Source organism: Oryzias latipes, chromosome 10, assembly GCF_053564925.1.
Source record: "Oryzias latipes strain Hd-rR chromosome 10, Olatipes_Hd-rR_3.1".
Lineage (NCBI taxonomy): Eukaryota > Metazoa > Chordata > Actinopteri > Beloniformes > Adrianichthyidae > Oryzias > Oryzias latipes.
In genome coordinates this window covers 19,611,845-19,638,538 of record NC_136246.1, presented here as the reverse complement: position 1 = coordinate 19,638,538, position 26,694 = coordinate 19,611,845, and the positions used below count along the sequence as shown (strand labels likewise).

Sequence of the window (26,694 nt, the reverse complement as noted above, 5' to 3'; positions counted from 1 at the left end):
AACATGTTCAAAATAAATGAAGACAAACAGATCCTTGTACACTGCATAACCAAACTTTAAAAAAAAGATTCTAATTGGATTCAGACAGAATTTGTGGACAAGACCTTAACTGTGTTAGAGAGTGAATATCATTAAGAAATATTTAGCTTCATGAGTTTTTAGAGCCGGGAGACATGGTGTTGCTGCAGAAAAAGTTAATTTAGGAGTCATGAAGAATTCAATTTTCCACAAGGAATTGTTGATAGTACGCATTTATTGACACATTTATAAAACGACAAATACAAAAATACATTTGTAAACGTTAAAAAGAGCTTTGGTACCGTAGCTTGTGACGATGACATCGTGCGGTGAATTTTGAAGGTTCAGCAGAAATGAAAAGGTGTAGTTTCAGGTGATGAAAGCACTAATGTGTATGTTACCCAAGGCAAAGGACGACTACGAGCATAACATGTGCACAGCTGTCTGGTAGCCCTTCATACTTTGTGTAGCTGCAAGTCAAAAGTCAATACAAAGGCACTCTTGTGTGCCATCTTGTGCTAAGGCAGTGATATGCTGCATTGATTGAGAGTCACCTTTTCTCACAAAGGATATCCTGGACATGGTAACAGTCACAGTCATGCTGTAGTGGCTCTATATTTCAGAGTGGAACTTATATTTCTTTAACATACCGTGTGTCCATTTTTTTTTTCTATATAAAGTGCAACTGGCACACAACTAGGAATTATTTCTACACAAAAGACAACCCCATTGCAAGATGCTATACAAAGTTCACATATGGAAACACTGTAGTTTGTGGAGCTACATAAAAAGTACATCTCACTTTAAAACAGTGCACAGGGAAATAAATCTGTACTTCAAGTCCTATGCATGATATTTTACAAACATTCGACACAGAGAGTAAATTTGCTGATAGTACCCAGGAGAGAAAACCCAAAAACTGACCCTAAACAATGATTTAAAAATGCAATCTGTGGTAATTAAATTTAGAAAAAAAAGTGTTTTGAATGTTTTGTTCTGTTCCTGTTAAAAAAATACAAAATAAAATAATTGCTCACCTAAAAAGTTATTTGCATCATTTGGAAGCTAAATTTCATCTTAAAATATAAAAAGAATAGGCTTTTTTTTAATAATGTGGCAAAGGTTTAAAATTAAATGTACACTGAAAAATCTCTATTCTGTTTAGGCTAACATTATAGGTAGGTGAGAGTGCCATGTTTATTCAGTATTGAGCTGTCAGCAAGGTGCCACCGTACTAAGTAACTGTACCTAACTTGAAGAGATGCCTCTTTTAGTGCTACACAGATCTACAGACATTTCCTTCTTCCTCTCAGTTCTGCTACATTTGAGGTTTTTTTTCCTCCCGTGAAGAAAAAGGGAAAAATAAAGGCGCTGTGTTGTCTCTGGGTTTGAACGCACGGCTACAGGAAGCTGTCTTCTACCTCGGGGGTCGCCGAGGAGCCCAGCAAAGCATCCCTTTCGCTGGTGTCCTCCAGGCGCTCATCCTCTGGAAGAGTCTCAGCTGTGTCCTGCGACATGGAGTCAGTCTCCTCTTCCTCTGCAGCCAGAGAGCTGACGGCAAAAAGACAGATTAGGATGTGATGAAGCACATAGATTTACTGCAACATTGCTTTGATGCCTTTTCTTTTTTTTCTATTTACCAACATAAAAACTGTCTTTTCTTAGCAGGCAGAGCAGGCCTTACTTAACATCTGAAAGCAATCAGATCAGCTGACCAGCACTGTTGCAAACAATCTTGTCACAAGTAAACTAATTATTAAGATTCCGGCTCTTGGACATGGCTGTCCTCTTTGTCAGTATCCAAATAATTTATTTTAGCTCTTCTTTTAACTTAAACCATTTTCAAAGAACATTTTGTTACATAAACATGTTTTCTCAATGACTTTTGTGTAAAATTGTTGATGCAAATTTAGAATTATTATGATCAATGTGGGAGGTCTTATTGTAGTGATTTACTAAAGTGCAGTTCTGAGGCGTCACAGTGGCCATTCATCAGAAAACGAACCAATTGAGCTCAAAACATGAGTTTTGGCTTCAAATCCCACCCGACCTCAAACAAGGAAGCAAGGTTTGGGGTTAGAAAGGCTTAGTGAACAAAACAAACACAAAAATGAAGTTTGGTCTACTGTGTTTAAAAAAAAGCAGTTTTTGTAGATTTAAGTCCCTGCCTGGTCCTGTGTTTATTTAAGTTATAAAAATACATCTCTATGAAGCTTTTATAATAAACTACTGTGTCAGTTCAACATCTGGATGAGTGGGTGTGTGGCAGACAAAAGCAAACACATTTTCATCGCCCCTGCAGCCCCATGTTTTTGACACACATCTGCAGAGTGTTTGCAGCGGTCCGGTACCTTTCAGGGCTTTCTGACGGCATGCTGCCGAAAGCTTCCTCTGGTTTGGGGTCCGGGATGGGAATGATGTACTCATTATATGAAGTTACGACTTCCTGCCCGTCTGCTTCGTGCCTGCGCTCTCCAGGCCTCTGGCTCTGGTTGTTGGCTGTGGGACCGGGAGAGGAGGAGAAGGCAACAGGAGACAGGGAGCCAAATGTGGGGTCAGCGACGGGAAAGGGCGAGGTCCGGCGGGGTTTGGTGCGGGCCACTGCCGGGTGGTCACTCTTCAGGAAGTTCTCGTTCACTTGGCTGTATCTCTGTTTTTGGAAGAAATGCTTGCTAAGCAGAATAATGTGGCAAAAGCTGCTGAGTCCTTCTAAAGTTTACTCTATTTTTACTTATAGCAGTTTACTACTAGTAATTACTTAACTAATAGTAGTTAAGTAATAGTCTACTTATAGTTTGGATATTGTATTTTAAATAAATGAGTGGACCAACAAACAAGAGGCTGTCCCAGAATTGGATTGCAGAAGTGGATTATTAAATTCTAAAAAAAGTATATAATTGGGTCAAAACAAGAACAATTCTGTATATTTTTAGATCTGATAGGATGAAGATGCGGAGATTTTAAAATGACAGCATCATGTTAAGTTTCCATCAGCCTGATGAAAGCGGTGAACATGGAAGGAGCTTTAGGCACTGATCTCATAAAAGCAGCTCCTCAAATGTCTTCGTTCCAGCTTTGCCAAATGGGTCGCAACAGTAATTAAGAACCTCAAATGCAGCATTCATTTTGGGGATATCAGCTCTGGAAGGCATTTGCAGCAGATGTGCACTGACACAAAAACTTTATTTGTTGTATTTCTATAACATCTCCAGGTACATCAGGAACTCTCCAGACTGTTACAAAAAAAGCACTCAAACTGACAAAAGCAGTTTTCTCCTCACTGCTTTAAAAAAAGGTTCTAAATTTTGGCATGGATAAGGCCTACCTTCTACCCATCATCTATCTTTTTATACTCTCTCCTGCTAGCTAACAGCCCCTCACAACCCCAATCTAACATTACCAGCGGGGAAAAAAATGGCGAGCAAAATCAGAGTTAAGTCGCTGTACATTTAAGCCATATTCCAGCTGAAAACAAACATGTACATGGATCTAGTTGTCTACGACTGGATGCATCAGAAAGGAGCAGAGCAGGGAGCTTAAGTCTTGCCAAAGTTATTTGTGTGCCCCTCTTACAAGCTTTTTCAGTGGCATTTTGCGTCTGCTTTTAATTCACAACACACTGATTCACAACAAGTGGAATACATAAATACTCAGAAATGCAATTTTAAGCTTAATTTACTTTATATACAGCATGTAATCCATTATCAGAAAAATGCCACAAGTGGGTCTTTAACTGAGCACTTTTTTATGTTTAAAGCATTTTAACGAGAAGCAAAGTAAAGCAACAGAGTTAGAGATTCAGAAGTGAATATTAGAGCAATAACTGATGTTAAGTGGATTAGCATGGATTCAATACCTTCTTATAGCTGTCTGTCAGCATGTTTCCCACGTTGTGAACCAACAAGGAGAACTCAGGCCTCTTCTCAAACTTTTCATCCCAGCACTTCTTCATGATTTCATACCTGCGTCACAAACGTAATTTTTTTTGGTATAATTTGTAGGCATAAAAAGTTCTACGTTTAACAACTGACAAAAACTCACACTTCATCTGAAGCATGGGGAGGTTTGGCCATGCGGTATCCTCTTTTCAGTGCGTTGTAGAACAGTTCGTTCATGGGCAAATCTGGGTAGGGGGTTCCTCCTAAGGAAGAACAAGAATGGTTTTAAGCTATGCCAGAACTTAGGAACCCTTTTTTGAAACTACAAAGTCTGACTTCTGTCAAATATAATCAATCCCAAATGTGTAGTTTAAAGAAATGACCACTTTTCCCAGTATGTTTTAAAAGTACTTGGATTTTCATTATATAAAAAAAAATGTATTCAAAATTTAAAATAATTAGTTATTAAAGGTGAACATTTGGACACATGCAACAAGACATTTTATACACATGTAAATCTATAGGAAAAATATGATAAAAGTCCAAATGAAAGCTGACTTCCAACAAGCAAACAGAGACTCTTTGTCACTTACAGAGGCTGGATTGTAAGTTTGTTTTTTTATGACTGGAGTTAATGGTTGAAATGCACTAAACTGTCTCCTTTGTTTCATGGTAGCTTCCTTAGATCTATTGTGGATTAAAAGAAAAAAAATACATTTCCTAGAGCAAGAGAAATGTAAAAGCTTGACTGTAGCTAACAGGATTTTGGGTCTTTAAACTAACTGGTATGTTCTTGGTCAGACATGGACTTGGAACATTTGGAGCACTGTTTTTTGTTATTATTTGAGTTCAACACTTAAAAATTGATCAAATGGGAAGTTTATTTAAAAGCTATGTGTAAATCCCCTGCATGCATGAAAACTTTGTTTGAGGGTACAAATAGTGTGCGCTTTATGAACGTGTGGTCGGACTCACCCAGAGTGAAAATTTCCCAAAGGAGTATGCCGTATGACCACACATCACTCAGGGTGGTGTACAAATTATGAAAAATGCTTTCTGGTGCCATCCACTTCAGGGGCAGGAAGGTCTAAAAGAAAGAGAAATACACTGCAGCTTAGATGATAAAGAACCTCATTTTTTCACAGTCAGGAGGGTTAAAAGATTCCACTTTGCTTCTTTCTGACTGTTGTGTAATAACCATTTATATCTTATTTGTTAAAATGCTGTTTTGCTGGAGAACCATTTCATTTTGGCAGAGTAGCACACATTACATTACGACTTACGCTTCCTTTGGAGATGTAATTGGAATCATGCATTATGTCTCTGGCCAGGCCAAAGTCGCAAATCTTCACCAGCTTGCCTTCACAGATCAACACGTTCCTGGCAGCCAGGTCACGATGGACGCACTGCATTGGAAAAAAAGTAAATTGAGTTATTCTTCCTCTTTCCTCGAATAAATACAAGTCATGTTTGAAACTAACTTTTTCAAAATAATGGTTTAAAACAAAATAAAGGGATACGTTGGTGGCGGAAGCGGAAAGATGATTGTTTGATAGCTTACATTTTTGGAGGCGAGAAACTCCATCCCCTTTGCCACCTGATAGCTGAAACCTAGAAGGTCTTCATAGGTGAGGCTGGCACAATCACTGATCACTAAGTCCAGGCTGGTGCTTCCTGGAGAAAATGAGGTGAAAAGACACACAGGTGAGGAAGGAATACGTTTTTCATCCAAAAAACTTGCAACATTCTAGGAAAAATTCTGTATTTTTCTGCTAAAGCATAATAAAACACACATATCCGTGTTTAATCCATAAAAACAGCTGAGTTTAGAACTTCTAGTTCTGAAAGCAGCAGTACGTGGCCTCACATCCTATTTTTCACACATATCTCTCTGATTTTCTTTGTTTCCTGTGTTTGTCATGCTTTGTTTGTCATCCTCATTCACTCCTACATAAATGGAAAATTGATTCTTACCAACATTCAACAGTTGTCTTAACTTAGCAGACATAAATCTAACAGCAGCCGGGGCAAACCTTGATCTTGGTAGAGGTCCTGCTGGTAGGGGGACTCGTATGGAGAAGGCTGGATGTCAGCATATTTGATGGTGTCTATCTGCTCCTGCATGGGCACGTAGATTGACGGCTCATCTTTGCTCATGTCCATGTAGCCTCCATCGCTCTCACTGCCGAAGGACACATAGCTGAAGACGAGAGAAAAGCAAGGAAAAAAAGTCTTAACTGACCTATATCTAAATATGCATTGTAGTGCCTCCTCATGTGAAACATCTGTACATCTGTAACAGGCTCCATTTGTCTACTTCATAAATCCATCTGCAGCAGTTTCTTGGAATGAGACAGGATTCCAAGGAAAAAGTCTGTTTTATAAAACATCTCATATGTTTTTCTGCCCCCCTTACCCTTTTCTCTGACTGAGAGGGGTGCTTCCTCTAGAAATGAGGCAGTCGTCGTACTGGTTCTTCTCGGCGTAGTACTGCAGGAAGGTGTGTTTGTTCCTGTGCAGGTAATCCACCAAATCACCATAGCGACAGTACTCGGTCACCAGATAGAGAGGGCCTGCATGTGGTGACAAAGAACATACACAGATTTATGAAAAAGAGCAGAAAATTGCCTATTAGCAATGCTATTTATAATGAGGACATAATATGAAACTGCATGGAAAATTCTGGGCATGTCACTTTTTGTTCAAATAAAAATAAAGCTGAGATTCTTCTCTGCAGTTAATTGTATTATAACTTTTTGTCATTTCCAATTAAAATGGGTAAATTAACAGCAACCATTAACTGTTAATTAACGGTAAAAATAAATAATCTTTTGCCAGAAGTATAAATATTTTTATTTATTGATTAGCTTTTATTTTACCCACAAATCTTCAGCCTGTTGATGGACCATGTAGCACTTGGAGCAAACAGCAAACAGAACGGAGGTCAAATTAGACTTTTATTTTGGTGAATATTTTGTAGCTTATCAAATACATTTGTTATGATCAAATAGTATGTTTGTGGAATCCCTATTAGAAAGCAGTTATACTATATGTTACAAAATAAACATTTGTTCTAAACAAAAACAAAATTTCCACCATTTTATGAGATACAAGAGCTCTTATTGAATTACAATTTATTATTGACGGGTTTTTCGAATTATTTTCTGCCGCCAAAAGTTTTAAAACTTAAAAATTCAACAGTAAAAGATTGAGGCAATACTATATTAAAGTATTTGGACAAAGGAGAGGCTGTCCAAACCTCTCAAAGAATGAGGAACCCAAACTTAAACATGAACAGAAAAAATGGGAAGGGGTGTCTATTTACTTAAAAATAAAATGGAGCCCGAGGAAAGTAATGCGGCTGATAAATGCGAAAAGCACAGCGTGTACAACCTCAGCATGACAGTTTTTAGTTACTAAAACATTATTAATTTTATCTTCCACAAGAACCCATAACTGTTGGTTATGATATTATCCAGCTCTAGCAAACAAGATTCAAGCTCCTTATCATGAATATAATCCTCCCCAGTGTAGCCTCTGTACAGATCAAATGATAGCCTTATCTTAAAGAACTAACTCAGAAACACACTTTTCTATGATTAAACTCTTCTAGAAATCTCTAAATGGCTGTGATTTCATTGCAAAAATAGGGCTTGCTATGATTCTTACCATGTTTGGTACAAGCTCCGAGCAAGTTGACAATGTTGAGATGAGGACCAAGGTGGCTCATGATCTTCAGTTCTGACATGAGAGCCTGAGTCTCACTCCTCCTAGCAGTGGCTGCACAAAGAAGGGTATAGTAGATGAAATGAGAACAGTAGAAGTGAGAGCAGGACACACTGTTATTGCCAAATTGCTCAATGATCTGTGGTCAGCAGCTTGAATTGGCCTGGCAGTCAAACTAAAGCTCAGCGGGCCGCAGCTCTGCCTGAGGTTGCAGGGATACGACCCCGCTGTCAAGATTTTTTTGACAGCCATGCAGGGGTCTCTGGTTGTTCACGTAAATCACGCACATGGACTTGTCTTGCGTTTTTATGCTTACATTTCAGCATTTTCACTGCCACCTTTGTGCTGGACTGGGAGTGCGTGAGACCGTATGCGGTTGCCTCGACCACCCTGCCAAACGCTCCTGATCCAAGAGTGCGACCTGAGAGACAAAGAAAAGCTCAGAGAGGTGGAGCCAGAGCGAAGAGCACATTAGTGGCAAAACAAGAAAGCCGCTTCTTTTGCTTATCTGTGTCATTTCTGCCGTTGACCAAAGCAAAGTGAGGCTTGAAGCTTATTTCCAGCCAACGATAAAGGCAGACATTATTAATGAGGACATGAATTAAATGTCATCTGGTTAGAGAGGAAAACAGTGAGACAACTTTAAACTTTTGGTTTTTTTGTTGTTGTCACCAATGGCACCAAAACGACCCAGAAAACAACACTTTAATTGTGACTGATTCTGTTTGTTCACCTCTGAGGAACAACAAGCAAAGGCCTGGGCACACAGCTGTAGAATGAAGCTTTAACCAATTCTTTTTACTCCACTTGTAGTTCATCTTTTGAGAAGCGTAGTCTGATGATGCACTGACCTTACAGCTAACTTTTGAGGTTAGCTTGAAGTGAACATGGAATTTTATTTTGAAGGTGAATATTCTGTAGTTTGCCATTAAAGACCCATTTTTATTAACTTTTGATCTTTTGTAAAAGCGTTCCCAGTGGTCTTTTCATTATGATTATGTTGTTTTTGACCAAAATAAAAAAATCTGTGTCATTTTCTACACATCTGTGTCATTTTCTGCAGAGCACAACAGTTCCTTCGAAGTTGTAGACAGGACTGTTGGCACAAAGCAACCCCAACCCCCCTTCCCCTCAACATGGCGAAGCAGGGAGCTTGTGGCCCGCCAAGTGTATTTTCAACATCACAAATAAGCTTTTTTACCAACTGCGTATTTGCGTCTGCTCCGGCTTCATGATTTAACTACAGAAATACCTCAGAAATGTAATTTTAAGCTTAATTTTCTTTATTTGTGACCGCCATCATGAGAAAAAAAGCCACAAGAACGTGTTAAAACATCAAAAACAGATTTTAAACAGAGTGGGACTTTAAAGACTTCCTGTCTGTTCATTTTTTTTCATGTACATTCAGGTTGACCTGAACCTGTATTTTGTACAACAACAAGAGTGGAGCTGTTTCTGATGTAGAAGACCTCTTAAATGGACTCTTTCATTGTTTATACTGAATAACTGCACTCAGGCTGGATAAAAAAATAATTTAACTAGTAGATAAAAGGTTTTGACAAAGACTAAAGAAACCTACATTTTGTCATAAATCCAACTTCCTCCCAATATCCACACCTGTCTTATTCTGACTTACCCAGAACCAGGTTGTCTCTGCGCATTTCCCAGGCCAGGTCATAGGGCAGGTGGATGGGATCCACATAGATGTACTCGTGGCCATCCTGACTCACAGATTCAATGACTTTCCATCTGATTTCATAGCGAGGTTTCTGAGGAACATCAAGGAAAAGAATATCATCAAGTTCAATGTTTTTTCTAGTATTGTCTTTAAATTCACTTTTATTTCCACAAAGGTGTTTTCTTACCTTCCTCCATACAGCAATGAGGATGATGATGGACATAATAATGATGACCACTAATGCCAAAACAGCAGCTAATACAGTCACCTGGGAGAAGAGTGCTGCAAAGGACATGGACATGGCATTTTAGGAGAAAACAATAAACCAATATGATTCAAACTCTGCAGACATGAGGCTAAACATTTGTTTTAATACTACTTTACTGAGTTAAAGAAAATAGTAGTAAATAAATGTTTGTGATAGTACACGGTAGTTTGTACCAAATTCTACAAACAATAACTTAATATTAGCATGTCTTCTATTTAACATCAAATGACGCAATAAATTATTTAGCTTTTTTTTTGTAAAGACAACTACAGAATAACATTTTATGGACAACATTTTAACAATAACAGACTATCAAAATTGCGTTGAGGTCTCACTGTAATGAAAAATACACCATTCTGAGTGGTTGTCAGAACACCTACTGCTAGACACCAGTTTGATGTCTCTCCGGTCGGTGAGTCCGGCTTGGTTGGTGGTCTCACAGCGAACTGTGACCTGCTGGGGCTTGAGGAAGGTCACTTGGCTGCGCACTCGACTCAGTTTTCGTGCCTGGCTGTAGCTCACATTGGTCTGGATGCTCAGCTCCTCTGAATGTGGGACCAGCGGCTGCCATGCTGATGTTTGGTTACTACACCTGCAGCAGAACACTGGATCAGCACTCAAATCACAACATCTGCAGCAGAGGAGAGCAAAGCTAAAGCTGATGCTCTGAATGTTGAATAAATGTGTGTGTTTAGTCAGCCCTCTAGTGTTGACACTGCAGCATCTCAGGAAGGAGGGGTGGCACTCACTTCAGCATGCTGTCACAGCTGTACCACTGTATGGTCGGAGTTGGGACCCCCTCTGCGGTGCAGGTCACCAAGTGTCTGTTCGCTGGCAGGTGGTGATCAGACAGATCTTTAATCTGAGAGGGAACTAAGACACACCAAGAAAAGTAGAATTAGATAAGCATTGCAGTAGTCAATAAAGGATAGTGAAGTAGACTAGACCCAGGAAATACATTTATACAAATTGTTTTTGCCAACTTTAAATCAGTTCATTTGTAAAGTGACAATTATCAATGGCGGCCTAAAGGGGCCAAATTACAATATATAAAAAAAGGGAAAAGAAAATATCTTGAGTTATCTTTGCTTGTTATAGTCCTAACATGTTTGAATCAGCCCAAATCAGACAAAATTGTTACAACTGGACTTTAGTTTTTATGTTTTAATCTAATATTTCACAACTGAAAAAATTACTAAAAAAAAAAAAAACAAGACAGATGGTTTTTGGACAAGTCTACCTACCATGTACTTCCAGGTCAAAGGCCACTTCCTTTGAGTCATCCCCATTTCTAATGAGGACAGTGTAGAGTCCTTTCTGCTCCATCCTCACCCTCACCAACGTGAGAATGGTGACGTACCTGATGCACAAGAGAATGAAACAGAATCTTAATTATTTTTACCTCCTTCTGATTACATGTAATTGAGCAACAAACATCTTAATAACATGAATTCTCTTTTTCTTAATCTTGTGTTGAAAATCTTGTCTTTTTAACTTTAAAAAAGTCAAATGAAGTTCTGATGGTGTAAATATGTGGTTAATAATTGAAAAGAATGCCAGATCTGTTACTCTGACAAAATCCAATAAGGTTCACTATGATGTTGGGCCATTTACTTGCTGTTTTGAATCTGTCTACTGAGGCCTGTGTTTGATGTTTCAGTTAGATCATTAGTTTTTTAACCTTTATTTTAAAAGTCTTTTCTTGTTTGGCATTTGTCTAGAAGTCCTTTGAGAGTTGTGACAGGCGTTTTGTGTTTATGGTTCATGTGCGTTGAAAGATGGAGTCCGGCCCTATGGAGGGAATTGTGTTTCTCTCTGTGGAGGCTTTGCATGGTGCTGACTGACATAAGCTGCACGCATCTACTGACTGAAAGACTCACAGGTCCTGTGCTAATTGCTTAAACAGAAACAACTCAAAGTGTTGGTCTGTGGATTTGTGGTGAATTTTTGAAACAGCTGATCATTCAAGCTGGACGATCTACCTGATCTCATTCACTTGTCTAATGGTGATGCTTTTGTCTCCTTTGATGGTGGCGCCATCTTTGGCCCACAGAATCTGAGGAGGCGGGTAGGCAGTGATTTCCACTCGCAGTTCGACATTCTCCTGTACTTTGGTGGAAATGTTTTTTGACTGAGCTGGCTTCACATCCACAAAACCTTTTTCTGGTAAGAGAAAAAAAATCTCATCAGCAACACAGCATATTTAGTGCAATCACACGTTAAAACTCACAATAAGAGTATGCATGAGACTTTCTTTGGCTTCTTAGGAGACAATGAATCCACTCTACTCGACCTGAAGTAACAAAAATATATTCATTTAAATTCTTTTGTCTGACCGAATTATGCATATTAAAGGAACTAGCAAAACATTTAGGCCCAGTTGTTTTAACCAGACAAATATTTGAGTTTGGTCTAATGTTTCTGAAGGCGTATATTTTTGAAACTTCATAAACAGACAGAGAAACTACAACATGTTTTGAAATAGTTCAATAAAGTTCATAACGTCTGTATCGATAACTAACATCTTAGGTTCTTCTTTTATCAGACACGGTTGTGTTTTTTTCACAAACCTCTAAGATGTCATATTTGGAAATAATTCAACAGCTTGGCAAATTTAGGGGACCTTCACACATCAATTTGCCATACATTTCTATTTGCTTTCATTTGTCAAACCAAAACTTGCAAGTCAAACAAAAAGTTTTCATCCTGGACAATTTTTATTGTTTGAAAAGTATTTTTGTGGCACTTTTTGTCCAGACAGCTTCCCCACTAAAAACGATTCTCTTCTGCTGTTGATATTGAACCTGCCAGGTTGGGTTAAAGGTTTCCTAAACATGACACACCTAACTGCAGACAGAGTAAGCATTCATGGTCCCAGTGAGGGTCAAGAGCCAGACCATGGAAGAGAAAAGCTCAAGCACAAGCAATTCTGCTTTTATTGGCTCCAAACGGGCTGTTTTTAAAATCGCTGACTTGCTGTGCGATTGTGTTTGAAGTTGAATCTCTTTTACACAAACACTCTTTCACTTGGGGGGGAAATAAATATATAGCTGCTGAGTTAAAGCTCTGTTTTTCAAAGTATCACCGTGTCGAAGGTTTATCCCACACTTTCTACGAAAATAAAGAACCTGACTTTAAGTTCCTTTAAATAGCTGTTCTCCCACCTCAACCTGCTATGGCTGATATAATAAACTGTCTCCTCTCAGCCACCATAATAATGTGCACATCATTGGTTTGTTTTAGTAGTGTGTGTGTCCTAACCAAAGACTGTGATGTCGATGCTGGCGCTGGCCTCCTGGTCTTGAACGAGTTCGTGAGCATGGCATACATAGGTTCCACTGTGCGCCACCGTGGTGCCAGGGAACATCAGGTAGGAGCGCATGGTTATGGATGACAGAAATTCAGTCAGGGGATCAACTTCCTCGAGCTAAAAGAGAAAAAAAAATCCATGTTTGCGCAGAGAATTGGCCTTATTAGATGGCAAATCTTTATGGAGTCATATCTTCATTTAGGAGTACCCCAAAAATCTAACAGAAGGCAGGTAACTTCTACTTTTCACCTAGCCTGAAGCATGATAATAGCAGGATCAATCTGCAAAATTTAGAAGACACTTGTACCTCTCTAATGAACACAATCACAAACAGATGTGGATGGCGCTAAAAATGTCTCAAAAAGTCAAACTGGAACTGAGCTGTGAGCTCAGTTTCACAAGACAATTGAATCTGGGGCGCGTCTCCACATCTTGATATAATTCTGGCTCAGCCATGAAGAATCACCAGGGGAGAAGCTGAACAAAACATGCTTGTTCTGCACCACTCCTACTCACCTCACCGCTGGGAGTATCCCAGGAAAAATTCACCAGTTCAACCCCGTGCACGGTGCAGTTTACAGTCAGAGGCTCTCCCTGCTTCAGGACCGTCTTTGAAGCGTTGACATAGGTTTCAAAGGTCTCTTGGACTGAGGAAAGTGCATTCAGTTATTCAGCTATGATAAGCCTTAAAAATAATGAACTACTTAGATTCCATGTCTGTGTAGGAGCTCAGGTGACCTTTACACTTACCAAAAATGCTGAAGACATGGAAGTCTTGAGAGTCTTTCACCTTGCCGTTCAGCTTGCCACGACAGAAATATGTCCTTGCCTCCAGGGGTGCTTTGAACCCCTCAGTGGGAACATACAGCCCGTTGATGGGCGAGTGAGAGCTTTTCTCATGCAGCGTGACGCTGATGTTTGGGTTGGTGACCATGCATGGGATGATGGTTTCCTCACTTTTGGGTACCATGCCGTGGTCACTCCTCACAAACCACACCTCAGGGTCTGAAGCATAAACACAAGCATGTTTATTAAATGTCCTACAACATGTTAATAGTGACTCAAAATCAGTTCATTCAAAGTTAAACAAGCCAAGCCCCACCTGCAACAAACACAGCCACCTCCTTGGTTTCCTTAGTGTGCCGATTAATGCACTGATACACCCCAGTGTGCTGCCAGCTCACTTTTAGCAGGGTGAGAACACTGGAGAACACGCCGCTATTTACACTCTGATAGCTTTGATGACTTTCTTGATCTTTCTCAACCTGAAAGTAGGGTACGTCGTCCTTCTTATACTCCCAGGTTGTCTCCATTAAGCCGGAGCACGTGAGCGTTAGCTCAGAGCCTTTAGCCAGGACGATCTCTTTTTCATCAGGTGTGACCTCCAGACAGCGCGCTCCAGAGCAGAAATACAGCCAGGCTGCAGTTTGCACAACAAAAGATGAAGAGGTCAAGGAGATGACAGCAGGAGGTCAGAGGTTAAATCAACAATGTGAGTCGAATCTTCTTCCATCTTAGAGCACGAGTTGTCTGCAGCAGATGAGTGGGAGGATAAGGATGCAGTGTTGCTGATGGATGTGTTCAGAATGACATAGGTCAGTTTGAAGTTGGTCCTTACTTCAAAGAAGTGCCCAATCTTCAAGTTAACAAAAAAAATATGATTTTGTTTCAGAAGGGTTTAAATTATTTCTTCTACTCTAAATAAAATGTTAATTCAAATTTTTTAGTTCTACAAACCTTTTAGTTGAAGGTTTGCACATTTAATGAAAACATAAATTGTGAGCAATTGTATGGTCCAGATTATAATACAAATAGGTTATACATGTGTCAGAGGTCAGAGCTCTGTCTCCCCCTCTGGTCACCGGCGGGAACCGTCTCCAGGGTTCTAATGTACTTCATCTCCCAGCAACACCACTACACAGTTTCTGGATGCCACACAGCTGACTTTTTCTTTTGCAAATCACTCACAGTATTCTTAAGCACTGTACTGAGCCTCATTCAGTGCGAAGTATTGTTGTCTTCATCACTGAGGGTTGTTTCCATATCTGACCCTGATTTAGCTTTGTGGACTTTTAGCTGAGCTAATAAAGCTGCTGCAATTGACAGCAGGTTTATTAGCTCAGCCATCTACCTGTTTTGTGACATGTGAACATACACATGAATTAAAGATTGCCTCACAAACGCCACACAAAAAGAGTCGATGTTAATGTTTATCTCACCTGTAAATATAACTGTCAGCTGGCGTGTGGTCAGCCGCCTCATAGTGAACGCCTTTGAACCCATGTGTCCTGTAAAAAAGGACAAAACCCAGTGTTTCCTTTTTAATTTACCCAACAAACACCAATTGCAAAATCTGAAACATACTTTATAAATTCCATCCATCTATTTTCTGAATCCCATCCGGGGTCACTGGGACCCAACCCAGCTGCTTTACAATAATTAATATTTTATTATTTAAAAAAAAAACCTTGTCAGATTTTGTATTGCACGTATGTTAAAACCAAAGCAACATGTTTGTAATCAAAAGGCGTGAAAGAAAATGACACTCTGCTGATGGAAATACCACCATAAAATCAGAACTGAAGCTGTTCTTTTCATGGCTCTTGGCTGGCAGACAGAATCAGAGGTGCAGTTCACTGTGAAGGTGTTTGACGCTTCACTGCACCAGCACAGAGCAACAATGTCTGTCTCTTTTTGTTTCTGGTTCGCCAACACTCTGCCCACAAACAAACGGGTCACTGTGTGCAGCTTTGCAGTGCGCTCACTGCTAACAATGCTGCGTCCAAGCTATTCTAGAGTCTTGCTGAGCCATTAATTGGTTTCGTGGTAAACAAAAGTGAAAATCGGGACATTCACCTAATCCTCTGCCAGCAAGAGTGCTTTTGCAACTCTGAATTGTTTCTTTTTAATACCTTTAGGATAACTTTTTCTCTGACGTCAAAGCCGCAACAGAGTTTGGCATCAATAGAGGTTAAAGTTGAGCAAAAATCCCCATTGTCTCATCAATACTTCAAACCTTTATGCTGCAGATTTGCTGGAAAAGCCAAAAAAAAAAAAGGCAAACAAGGGGAGTGGTGGTGGTGGGGTTGTTGTTATGTTTTAGATGGGGTTAAGGCCTTCAGCGCACAGACGTCTGGAAACAGTTAAGGATGGATCACAGGCCTGAACGCAAGAGGGTGGGAAATAAAAAGAGGGCGGAAGAGCATGTCTTGGGAAGCGCGAGGGTGGAGGAGGAAGAGAGGGAGTGAGTAGTGGAAAAATTGTGAAACGTGTTGAGAAATTTCACCTAGAATTTTTTGGGGGGAGATTGTATGTCAGTTTAACTGCCTCTATTTTGGGACATTTCGCTATTTTGAGGCGTTTTGTAAACATGTTCTGAAGTTTTGTTTCCCCCTTTCTGTGACAATAAATCTCTTCAAACTTTCTCCATCTGTTATAAATATCTGCTTGCAGATCTGATAAGATGAGTTTGGAAATTTTTCTAATGAACCCAAATCTTTATGTTGTTACACTAACTTAGCAGCCTTTGGTACTTCCGCTCCCACAACGAAAGCTCAAAGCTCTCAAGCTGCTCCAAAAACATGACTGGCTCATTTCCTTTTTTGACTCCTGGTTTCAATAAAGAGGTGAAGACACAGATAGATGGAGAACAAGAAAGTAAGCAGGAAAAGTTAACTCACACACACGTGCACTTAAATGCAAAGTGTGTAGAGACACATGTTACATTTACAGCCCTCGCTTCTTCAAACACACAAAAAGAAACAGAACGACCTCCTTTCCCCCCTTTCTGTCACTGGTGACTGTGTACAGTTCACGTTCCCACAGTTTTCCTCTGAAACTTTCCCAGGACCACGGATACACTTGGGAAACTGCTGGTGACGGAGGCAGAAGCGGTGGGGTTACTCCATCCCTGGGGGCCTGAGCAGCAAACGACAAGGGCCCGTCGACTCAGGAAGACATACATCAGCACACAGCTGAATCCGGTAAGAGTCAGCGATGAAGACTTGGAGCATCAGACGAAGTGACACCAAAGCATGTGTCGTCTTTCAGCTTGAAAGCCGACAAATCATGTTTTTACTGGCTGCTCTGAAAACAGGCCAAAGTGCGGCGGTAAGGGCTACTGCAGGATGTGTATCTAAGATTAGACAGCCTCAAACAGTAAAAAAAAAGCATATCATGGATGGGGGGAAAAATATTTTGTTACTGAAATATGATAAGGGTTCATGTTGACCAAGGAGGAGTAAGGGACTATGAATAGATTTCTTCTAAAAGGGCAATCTTGCACTAAAATTGTGCATGTTTTTAAAGTCAAACTCCAGTCATTGTTTGATCTATTCTAAAAGTGTCCCCAGTGGTATTTTAATTTTGATTATGTCATTTTCGGCCAAAATTGAAAAAAAATCTGTGTTGTTTACTAGGACATAGCTTCTGTGGAGCAGCAGGAGTTCATCAGCAATTCACCTCTGAAGTTGTACGCCCACCCCATTTCCCGTCATCCATCTGTTTTCAAGCTCTCCCCTTATCTTACAACCCCTGACAACCCAAATCTAACATTACTGGTGCTACAAAAATGGGGAGCAATATTGGAACTATCCAGCTGTAAAGATTTTAGCCAGATACCAGCTCAGACGTGGAAAATTAAGATATGCATGGATTTGGTTTTCTACAAGTAGCTTCTACGTCACCGCTGCTAGCTTTTTCCAAAAGACAAAAGTCTGCACCTAATTCACAAGAATTTGAATAAAGAAATAAGCAGAAATGGAAATTTGAGATTCATTTTCTTTATTTATGTCCTCCATCATGAAGAAAATGCTACAAGAATATGTTTAAAACTCCAAAAACTCTATTTTCTTTGGAGTGGATCTTTGGGCACAGAACAAAATTGTATAAGTTTCTAAACCAAATAGAAACCTTTACAAAAAAAAACCACTGAAACAACTATCTAAAATAGCCCTTTTCAATAAAAAAAGACTAAAATATTTGGTTAACTAGTAAAAATGATTTGGGACCCCTGTCAGATTTACTGTAAAAACCCATCCCACAGTTTGTATAAATGAAGTGACTCACCTCACAATTGCAAAGAGCCTTAACAAATCTCAAAAGCATTTCTCCAACCAAGATGTTTATTGTTTTCTTTTCTGTCTCTGAAACAGGGACCTGCATTGCCCCTGTAATCTCAGAGGTCTGAGAGAAACAAACAGCGTTTATGTCAGTGATGGCACAGTAATCGCACTGCCGGATAAACTGTTATCACTCCGCATGAGGTTTCCCGTAGATGCTGGGAATCTGGTGGCTGACTGACCCTTCCCGCTCTCCGTAAACATCCCTGCTACGCTCAAAGTGTCACCCGCTAATGAGGAAGAATGCTAAAGTCGACCTCGGCGGGGTGCACGCGGCCCACACTCTGCCTCAGGATGCAGCTCGAGTGTGTAATCCCACTCCTGGGATTATCTGCATATAGTCTGTCTGTTTTACCAACATCTGGCAGTGATAAAGCAGAACTCGATAAAGTGGGAACTGATTTATGAGTCACATTTCAAACTAATTGTTTTCTTGAGTGTACCGGGGCAAAGAGAAAAGAGAGAAGGAGTGGGAGGAGAAAAGAAATCTATTATAGAAAGAGAAAAGTCTCCAAGTGCAGCTGGAGAGGATTCACTTCCTGCATGGGGGAATTTTCTGGCCCTGTGTGAGTGTGATGCATCCCTGACACAACGGACCAAGACAACCACTAACCAAACCTTTATGCAAAAAGAAAAAAAGAAAAACTGCATAGAAACTCTTACAAAGACGGACAAAAACATCTCCAGATAACAAGCTGCACAGAAACGATGTAAACTTCGAGTCAGACGTGATGAAGAATAAGAACTCAGCATCAAAACAAAACCTGTAATTATATGGTAAAATAAAGGCCAATCAGAGCAATTCTCCAAAGAAGGGGGGGAAAACTAAACAGTGTAAAGCATGGAATATACTTTAATGGAAATACCACATCAAAGTGTGGTGTGAGACACGGGTCCAGAGTCAGTCTGACAGTTATGTTTACTCCATGAAAACATCAGGAAGCTGAGCTCTGCAAAACAAACATCTGTAATTCAGCGGTCACTTCTTTCCAAGCACTTAAAGGCCAACACAGGGCTGATTCTGACCTCGTCTCCTCTTCATCCGGCATTTTTAAAAAGATGGAATTTGTTGACAGGATCCCATCTCTTTGGATTTCAGTGTTTAGAGGAATGACAGGTCTTTATGATGTGTCTCAGAACAGCAGGAGCTTGGCGAGCTCTGTGGGAAAAAAATGACCCAGAGTGTCTCTGCTAAAACAAACCTCCTTTTTTATCACTCATTTTGAAGTCAGCATCCCCCCCAAGAGGAAAAAACCTTCTGGCTCCTCAGCAGCTGAGCGATCACGCACTGTTCCCACTCCAAAGCTACAGTGCCAACAAAGTCTACAAACAGGATAAAGTCATTTGCATCAGTGCTGCCCCAAAGAATGACTCTCCTAAGGTCCAAGAAAAACTACAACCACGTCCATGTCTCATGTAAAATAAGGGAATGTGTGCGAGTCTGCTGAAAAAACATTAGAAGTCTGTGGTGAGAAGTCTTTAAAAGCAGCCAAAGCAATTTTACAAAACTCTGTTTGATGAAAGTGGAAACATTAGAGAGTTCCAATAATAATTCTTTATATTATCTTTCTGAAAATTGGAGCAAAAATGCAGTAAATAAAAATTAATTTTATTTATCTCTTGCTAATTAGAAAGTGCAGAAATGTTTATGAATTCTTCTTTTAAGTTGTTCATTTATATTGGATCATCTGTATTTTATTATTGTGCTTCTTGCATTTTTAAGATTCCTTATGTCATGTGCTGGTTTTTCTTTGTTTTGTTTTTTTCTTACTCACAATTGCAATGTGCACCGCTGCTTTTAGAACCAGCCACAATTTAACTGCTGCTGGCAATTACGTTAAAGTATATTCTATTCTATTCTATTCTATTCTATTCTATTCTATTCTATTCTATTCTATTCTATTCTATTCTATTCTACTTTATTCTTGTCAGAACAATCAGAAATATTTCAATTTAAAACAGCTGTTCAGTTGTAATCTCATTAACCAGTTTACTGTTTGGAAAATATTTGATGTTGTCTTTTATCAATTTTATCTTTAGATTACCTGAGAGAGGGGAAAAACGCTCATATAATATGTTTTATCAGTTCTTGGGAGGTTTTTTCTTGTTATGTGACCTTTCTTATACCATGTTGCCCTGATATTTATAAGGGCAACATGGTACTAGAAAGGTCACATATGATGATATGATATTTACAAGGGAAACAAACTTTTTTTTTACTGCTCATTCTTCTATCAATTTGTGTTTTTTTACATGTCTATTAGTCCAAGGAAGTTTTCTTCTAATGTACTACTGGTTTACAGGAATAAAGCTGTGTATTTATTCCAGGGAGTGGTCCATTATAAAACTTAAACTGCTGTGTTAATATGGTCAGGACTGTAAAATCTTTTGACTGGTGAGTAATATTAAATGAAGTGTTTTTGCTTTTCAGTAAAAACATTTGCTCTTGATAAACTGGCACCAACTCGTGTTATATTTGATCTTTTAAAGCACATTTTATCTCTAAGTAAAACAACAGAAAAAAATAAAGAATTTCAGAGTCAGTAAAGTGAGATAACAGCCATATCAGACTGTGGAGTCAAAATAAGGAATTAAATCTTAAGGATCTCTTCCAGTAAATACATACAATAATACTGTTTTTATCTTGTGTTTGTGCAATAAACTTAAAATGGAATAATTTTTGAGTCCATTCAATGATTTAAAACACTTTTTCAAGTATTTTTTTAGACACATTGCAATCAAATGTATACACCAAAAGCCTTAATTTCCCACAAAAGCAGAAAGTCTTTGAGGGATCATTAAAGTAACATTTGTAGTCGTTTATACTAATTATTCTTCTCTAAATTACTAATTTTACTCACTTTGATATTGTTCTTTTAGAGTGAAATATACTTAATAGACTATATTGCATGACCCCCCCCCCAGCTGGATTTCACAGCGACCCAGCTGGACGCTGAACTCTCCGAGGTTCTGTGTCAAACAAAAATGCTTTCGATTGTAACTCAAGAGGCTGATGCTTCACTGAAGCCAACTCAAGTTTGCATTATCAGCACTAAAAGAGGATCTGCTGTCATTCCTGTCCATAAATTTAGTGTCTTTCTGTTCAACAAGTGGAAAAAAGCTTGTGTGAGGTCTGATCTTAGAAGCCAAAGTGACTCTATAGTCACGTTGAAGGAACACATGTTCAGGAAACAGAAGACTTTAGTTTGCTCCCTTTCAAACAGACTTGTAAATGCTGTTTGTAGTGGTGGTGGTGGTAGGGTGAGGGGTGGGGGTCTAAAGGGGCGTCTGTGGAGTGGCAGTCTTAGATGTGGCAACGTTTCGGTATCATTTCAATTATGTCATTTTGACTCTTTTGGAAACTTAAATTATAAAAAAAGTACTTTATACTCAGCCAGGTTGAATTGGCCTCTGTTGGGACACAAAAAATGTGCAGTTTGTGCAGAACTAAAAGCTAGTCTAAGCAATCCTGCATCCTGTCACTTTAGCCTTAAGAGAAATAAAGAAAAGACTCATTCACATGCAGTGCATCTGCATAGATGTATTCAATTCAATTTTATTTATATAGCTCAAAGTCACAACAACAGTTGTCTCAGCGGGCTTCGTATCGGTAATTGTAAGGTAAACATACAATCAAAAAGGATCATAAATGCATAGAATTCATAGAATTCCCTGCCTTTGGACCCTTAGACCCTTGGACAAACTTCCTACAGGAAAATTGTTTTGCGTCTTACGTTGTAAATTCAGAGGGACAATGAGGATCTCAATAAACATCATTTAAAAAAACAAAAAAAAAACAAAGAAAGAACAAAACACAAGCAACTAGCTTTTGTCAGGCTTTAAATTTTAGTCTTATACTAGTTTTTGACTGAAAAAACATCAAATTTCCAGACAATAATGGTGACAAAACAGTTAAAAACAGCCATGTGTCTGCTTTGTTTTGGTGACCTGTGTGGGGTGAATTACTCCTCGTCTCTGTTCGTTGACAGCTGGACCATTCCCCGGCACCCCCATGACCAGGAACAAGATGAGGTGGGGGTAAGAGCGGAAAAAACAACTTTGCAATCAAAGCATAAACATTACACATATACACTTAATACATGCCTGGTTTTAACATAAAAAGGCATCACTTGTTCTCTTTTGTTCCTGTGTTTTCCTGCACGTTTAAAAGCCTGCATGGGCTTTAACCAGCCAGATTCCAGAATATTCAGCCACAATGATGCCGAGCCTCTCTGAACAAAACAAGAGTGGTTTTGCTCCCGGCTGACCTCATCTCATGCCATAACCAGAGAACCACAACAGAAACCACCTTTAATGCTGTTGAAACGCTGGGCTTCTGCTGGGTTTCGCATCAACATTCAAAGGACTCTAATGTGTTTGGGAGGCAGTGAGGACAGGAACGTGAGGGAGGAGCAGGAGGCGCCCTGAACTTGACTTCCATCTAACTGTTGAAGATTTATGAAAACGACATATCAGAGAAGACTGATGTTTGGTGTTAACACATGTTTTAGAGCTTTTAAAAGCACAACCCTCAAGTTCAGTGACATGGCAAAAAGTACAAAAATCCAAACCTTATTTAGACCTCGTCAAGTAAATTACGCTTAGCTTTTCCTGGAGTACGGCACTAACAAGCTTGTTGAGCTGGACAAGCTATCGATCACAGAACAGCTTGTCTTACAAAAACACAGACAGACTTGCTGTGTTTCTTACCACATGATCAATCTGTAAAAGTAAACTAAACAATCTGGCTGTTTGTTTATTTACTATCACATCTACTTTCTGGACTCTGGAGAAGTTTTGGAGTCAGACCAAAATGAACCAATCCCAATAAAAAAGTTGTGCCTTTTTTCTACACCTATTTCTCATTTATTTGCTGAGCTGCTTTAAAGACCCCCTCCACTAAAAACTGTGTTTTTGGTCTTTTTAACATGTTCTTGCAACATTTTTCTCACGATGGAGGACATATATTAAGCTTAAAATTCGATTTTTGAGTATTTTTTCATTCAAATGGTTGTGAATCAGGAGCAGGTGTAGGTGTAACATAGAAGTTACAAGCTACCTCCTCCGCTCCATTCCGATGCATCCACTTATAGATGACTAAATCCATTATTTTCCTCGTCCGAGCTGACATCCAGTTAAAGAATGTACGACTGTATAGATCCAATATTGCTCACTTGTTCTGTTGCACCTGTAATGTTAGGTTGGGGTTGTGAGGGGCTGTAAACTAGCAGGAGAGCGGGCAAACAGGTGTATGACGGGGAGAAGGTGTGCGCTCATTCTGCAATAAGGGCCCCACCCACAAGTCAGAGGCAAATTTCAATGATCTACTACTGCTTTGCAGAAACTATGTCCTAGAAAAGAACACTTTTTAAAAAGAATTTTGGTTAAAAAGGGCATAATCAGACCACTGGGAACAATTTTACATTAGACCAAATGATGATAGGAGTCAGGCCTTAATCACAGCAATATTTAATGTGTACACCTGCCTTAGTTTAAAGGTATCTGTTTTTTGGAAACTGTTCTACCTTTACTAAAATTCCTCAAATCAATAAAAAGAATTTACACAAAAAACATTTCTGTGACATTTTTCACATGTAAAGAAGGTCAAAACCTGTTCATCAGAGCTTTGTTGACTTGAAAAGACTTTGTTTCATGGTTAGACGGCAACCAAATGTCCTAAAGCAAGAAGAAAAAAAATATGCAATAAAAGAAATGTTTCCTCAATGACTGGTCCAGCAGGAGTGACTGTGCTTCCTGACTGAAGACGAGATGCAGCTGCCTGTCAGCTCTGCTGTGTGGGTGAGAGGGAGCAACGGAATGAACCAGGAGGGGACCAGATGGAAAGGCAGCCAAACAAGATGCTTCACTGCAGCAACAATAAGTTGATGCACTTCTTAATTCAAGACCAGCGCTCGTCCCCTGACAGTGAAACAGCTCAGCTAAGAAATCAAATCACTAAACGTGAATCACCAGAGGAAATGAGACAGGGAAAGCGAACATTCGTTTCTAAAAGCTGAGGTGATGAGAAGTCCAACTCATTCAGCTCCCTCTGGTTGCAGGGCAGCCTGAGGAACAGGGCATAAATCACAACCAGTCCAGCTGATGTCCAAATCTGCCGCTGAGCTCAGAATGTTACATGTCGGCATTGCAGAGCACATGTGAGCCGACTGGGACTGCTGGCATGTTTTAATGCATGGTCATAATGTGAAACACATTTTCCCACAGCGGCTGGCATGCAGAGAGCCAGGAAACAGCTGATGACAAAGGATTAGGCCCAGGCTAGTAGGAAAGGAGCTGCATCAGGGCTGCTCTACATACCAGCAGCCTGACACACCGGGAGGAAAGCCCCGGCTGTTCAGAAAAAGGCTTTAAACTTTGTAAAGTCATGGAAAAAAAACAAATGTTGAAACTTGTTCCGGGAAAATGTTGGCAAGAGAGGATGAAATGAGAGCAGTATTTCAAGTTTCTGCTAAAAGCCTGTAGTTTTACTGCTGTTCATCGGTCAGAATAAAAACAGCAAAACACAAACTGCCACATCATGGGGAAGAGATGGAAAAACATCAATAATGTGATTACAACTGCTGCCAAATTAGATCTATTCATTCCATAACTGGACTTTCAGGTGCAAAACACATGCTGAACTCAGAGTCTGAGCCACAAAGCAGCTCACACTGCAACAGTGTAACTCAGTCCATGTCGTAAAAACTTCATCTGTGTCCCCTTCACAGAGCTGTTGGCCCACAAGTGACAGAAGCATCAAGATATGTTCAGTTTGAGCAAGATTGAATCCATGCAGTAAAAAAAGAGGAAGCGGGTGACAGTGACGGATGCCAGGTCTGATATCAACACTCAGCTTTTCTGTGTGGCTGTGCAGAGAAGATTGATTCTGTTAGGGCCATTCACAAGGGAGGACCATCAGTTCACTCGGGGTGACTGAAGAGGGCTGTATAAACAAGCTCTTTAGCAGTAATGGACAAAGTGGTGTGCATACAAACAAGCAGAGATGTAAAGCTGGATGTGTGTCGGTGTGGGTGCATCTGTCAGGAACCGTGGGACGCAGTGTCAAACCTTTTTTTCTTTTCTTTTCTCAGCGGGAAGATAAACATACTTCAGGTTGTAGGTTGTATAGAGTAGAAAGGTGTCTGTGTGCAGAGATGCAGACCAGCTCTTTGTTGATGTTTGAACAGTTTGCAAACACTCTGACACGTTGTAATGCTTGTGTGTACACATTTAAACATGCGGGCAGCAAACAGAACCAGCACAGAGGCTCAACAAATAACTAACGACCAAACTGTGGCATGAAACAGACTGCAAGTTTAGTTCTTATCAGCCTACTAAATGAAAGATAAGCAAATGGAGGTAAATTCAGGATGAAGTGCATGTTCTTTGTCACAGAATTCACAAAGTTTTCTCTTCCTCTGAGAATAAGTGTAAGTTCAACACTTTAGAGTGTTGGAGAAGTGATGTTTCTTACCTTCAGAGCTGTTCTGGAGGCACAGATGAGTTCCCCTCCCTGTTCAAGAAGGTTGCAGGAACAAATTTGAAGCTGCTTGTCTCCACAGGCGCTGCTGCTTCAAATGCTCAGATCCCTCAGATGTCCAGAGTCTGGGGGTAATCTCTGCTGTCCCAGGAGTCTGTTGAGAGGAGGCGCTGCTCTGAGCCTGGCTGTTTGTTTAGTCAAATCACAGCACCATGGGGGTGTCTCTCCTCTTTCACACAAAGCTTGCCCGCCACTCAGAAAGAGAAGAGTGGTGTAAGTTTTAAAAGAAATGTTCCCAATGAAGACATGCGGACACCAACCCCTTCCCTGAGCAGCGTCAGTGGTCCGGCCCAGCTGGAGCGGAGTGAGCAGAGAGAGGAGGGAGACGGAGGAGTCAACAAAGTGGGGAAAAAAAAAAAAAAAAAAAACTTAAAAAGGCAATAGAAGCAAGTTTAGGGAAAACGAGGGGACAAAGACGTGCAAAAGCTCCAAAACAATGAACGAGTTCTGCTTGTTGTTCTTAGGTAACAGCGCAGAGATCCCAAGCTAGAGCGATTTGTTTATGAATGGAGAGGCTGTAGGTGAACTGAGACCATCTCCATTGGCAACAGCAATCTGGACCGCGTCAAACCCTTCCATGAAACAACAAACACAGTGAAAACGAAGAGAAAGAGTGAGAGGTTTAGGCAGGAGAAAAAAAACGTTTTGGCAGAACTCAGAGCTTTGGAAGCAGACATTGAAGTTTCTCAGAAGTTGGAAAAGTAGCTAAAGACTCAGATTTTTTTTAATACTCCTTTATATGTCACTTTTATTTCCTTAGTTTGTTCACATGTGCCACATGAAATAAGTCAGCATCTCCCCCTGCCTTCACCCCTTCTGCCTGCTCTTTCATCCCATCTTCTTTCAAAGACATGCATGCGCACATTATGTCCTAAATGCTGGCTCGCTTCCTAATTTTTCTCTTTCCCAGGATATGAAGGGATGAACCCCATCGCTGACAAAGTCTCTTTCCTCTAACAAGCAACTGGGGGAAAGGCAGACGGAGGGGAGGGAACAGGGGCCAAACTGAACGGTAATGTGGTCTCCTCTAATTGTACCAGTAAATCTAAAAGCTGTGCAAGAAATAATTAGAGAGTCAGTGCAACCCCAGTTATTAGATAGGAGGGGAGCAACACACAGGAGAGTCTCTTTTTAATTTTTTTCTACATATAATTAA

The 26,694-nt window shown here is 40.0% G+C and overlaps 1 protein-coding gene across 2 annotated transcripts; it reads right to left on the bottom strand.

Moving 5' to 3' along the window:
- Positions 1 to 235: 235 nt before the first annotated feature.
- On the bottom strand, positions 236 to 26,046 carry pdgfrb (platelet-derived growth factor receptor, beta polypeptide). Of its 2 annotated transcripts, none has more exons than XM_011480234.3 (23): positions 25,473 to 26,046; positions 15,098 to 15,166; positions 13,981 to 14,298; positions 13,629 to 13,883; positions 13,395 to 13,525; positions 12,830 to 12,995; positions 11,551 to 11,731; positions 10,813 to 10,928; positions 10,318 to 10,441; positions 9,949 to 10,160; positions 9,488 to 9,582; positions 9,259 to 9,391; positions 7,939 to 8,043; positions 7,566 to 7,676; positions 6,313 to 6,469; positions 5,930 to 6,096; positions 5,458 to 5,570; positions 5,180 to 5,302; positions 4,872 to 4,983; positions 4,060 to 4,159; positions 3,875 to 3,980; positions 2,370 to 2,668; positions 236 to 1,569 (listed from the first exon to the last, which is right to left on the bottom strand). In XM_011480234.3, exons 2-23 carry the CDS (start codon positions 15,159 to 15,161, stop codon positions 1,419 to 1,421), a joined length of 3,339 nt encoding a protein of 1,112 aa, XP_011478536.1. In that variant the 5' UTR covers positions 15,162 to 15,166; positions 25,473 to 26,046; the 3' UTR covers positions 236 to 1,418. The 2 variants fall into 2 exon arrangements, with proteins under 2 accessions (XP_011478536.1, XP_020562272.1); XM_020706613.2 differs by having other exon boundaries at positions 5,930 to 6,078.
- Between the last annotated feature and the right edge of the window lie 648 nt (positions 26,047 to 26,694).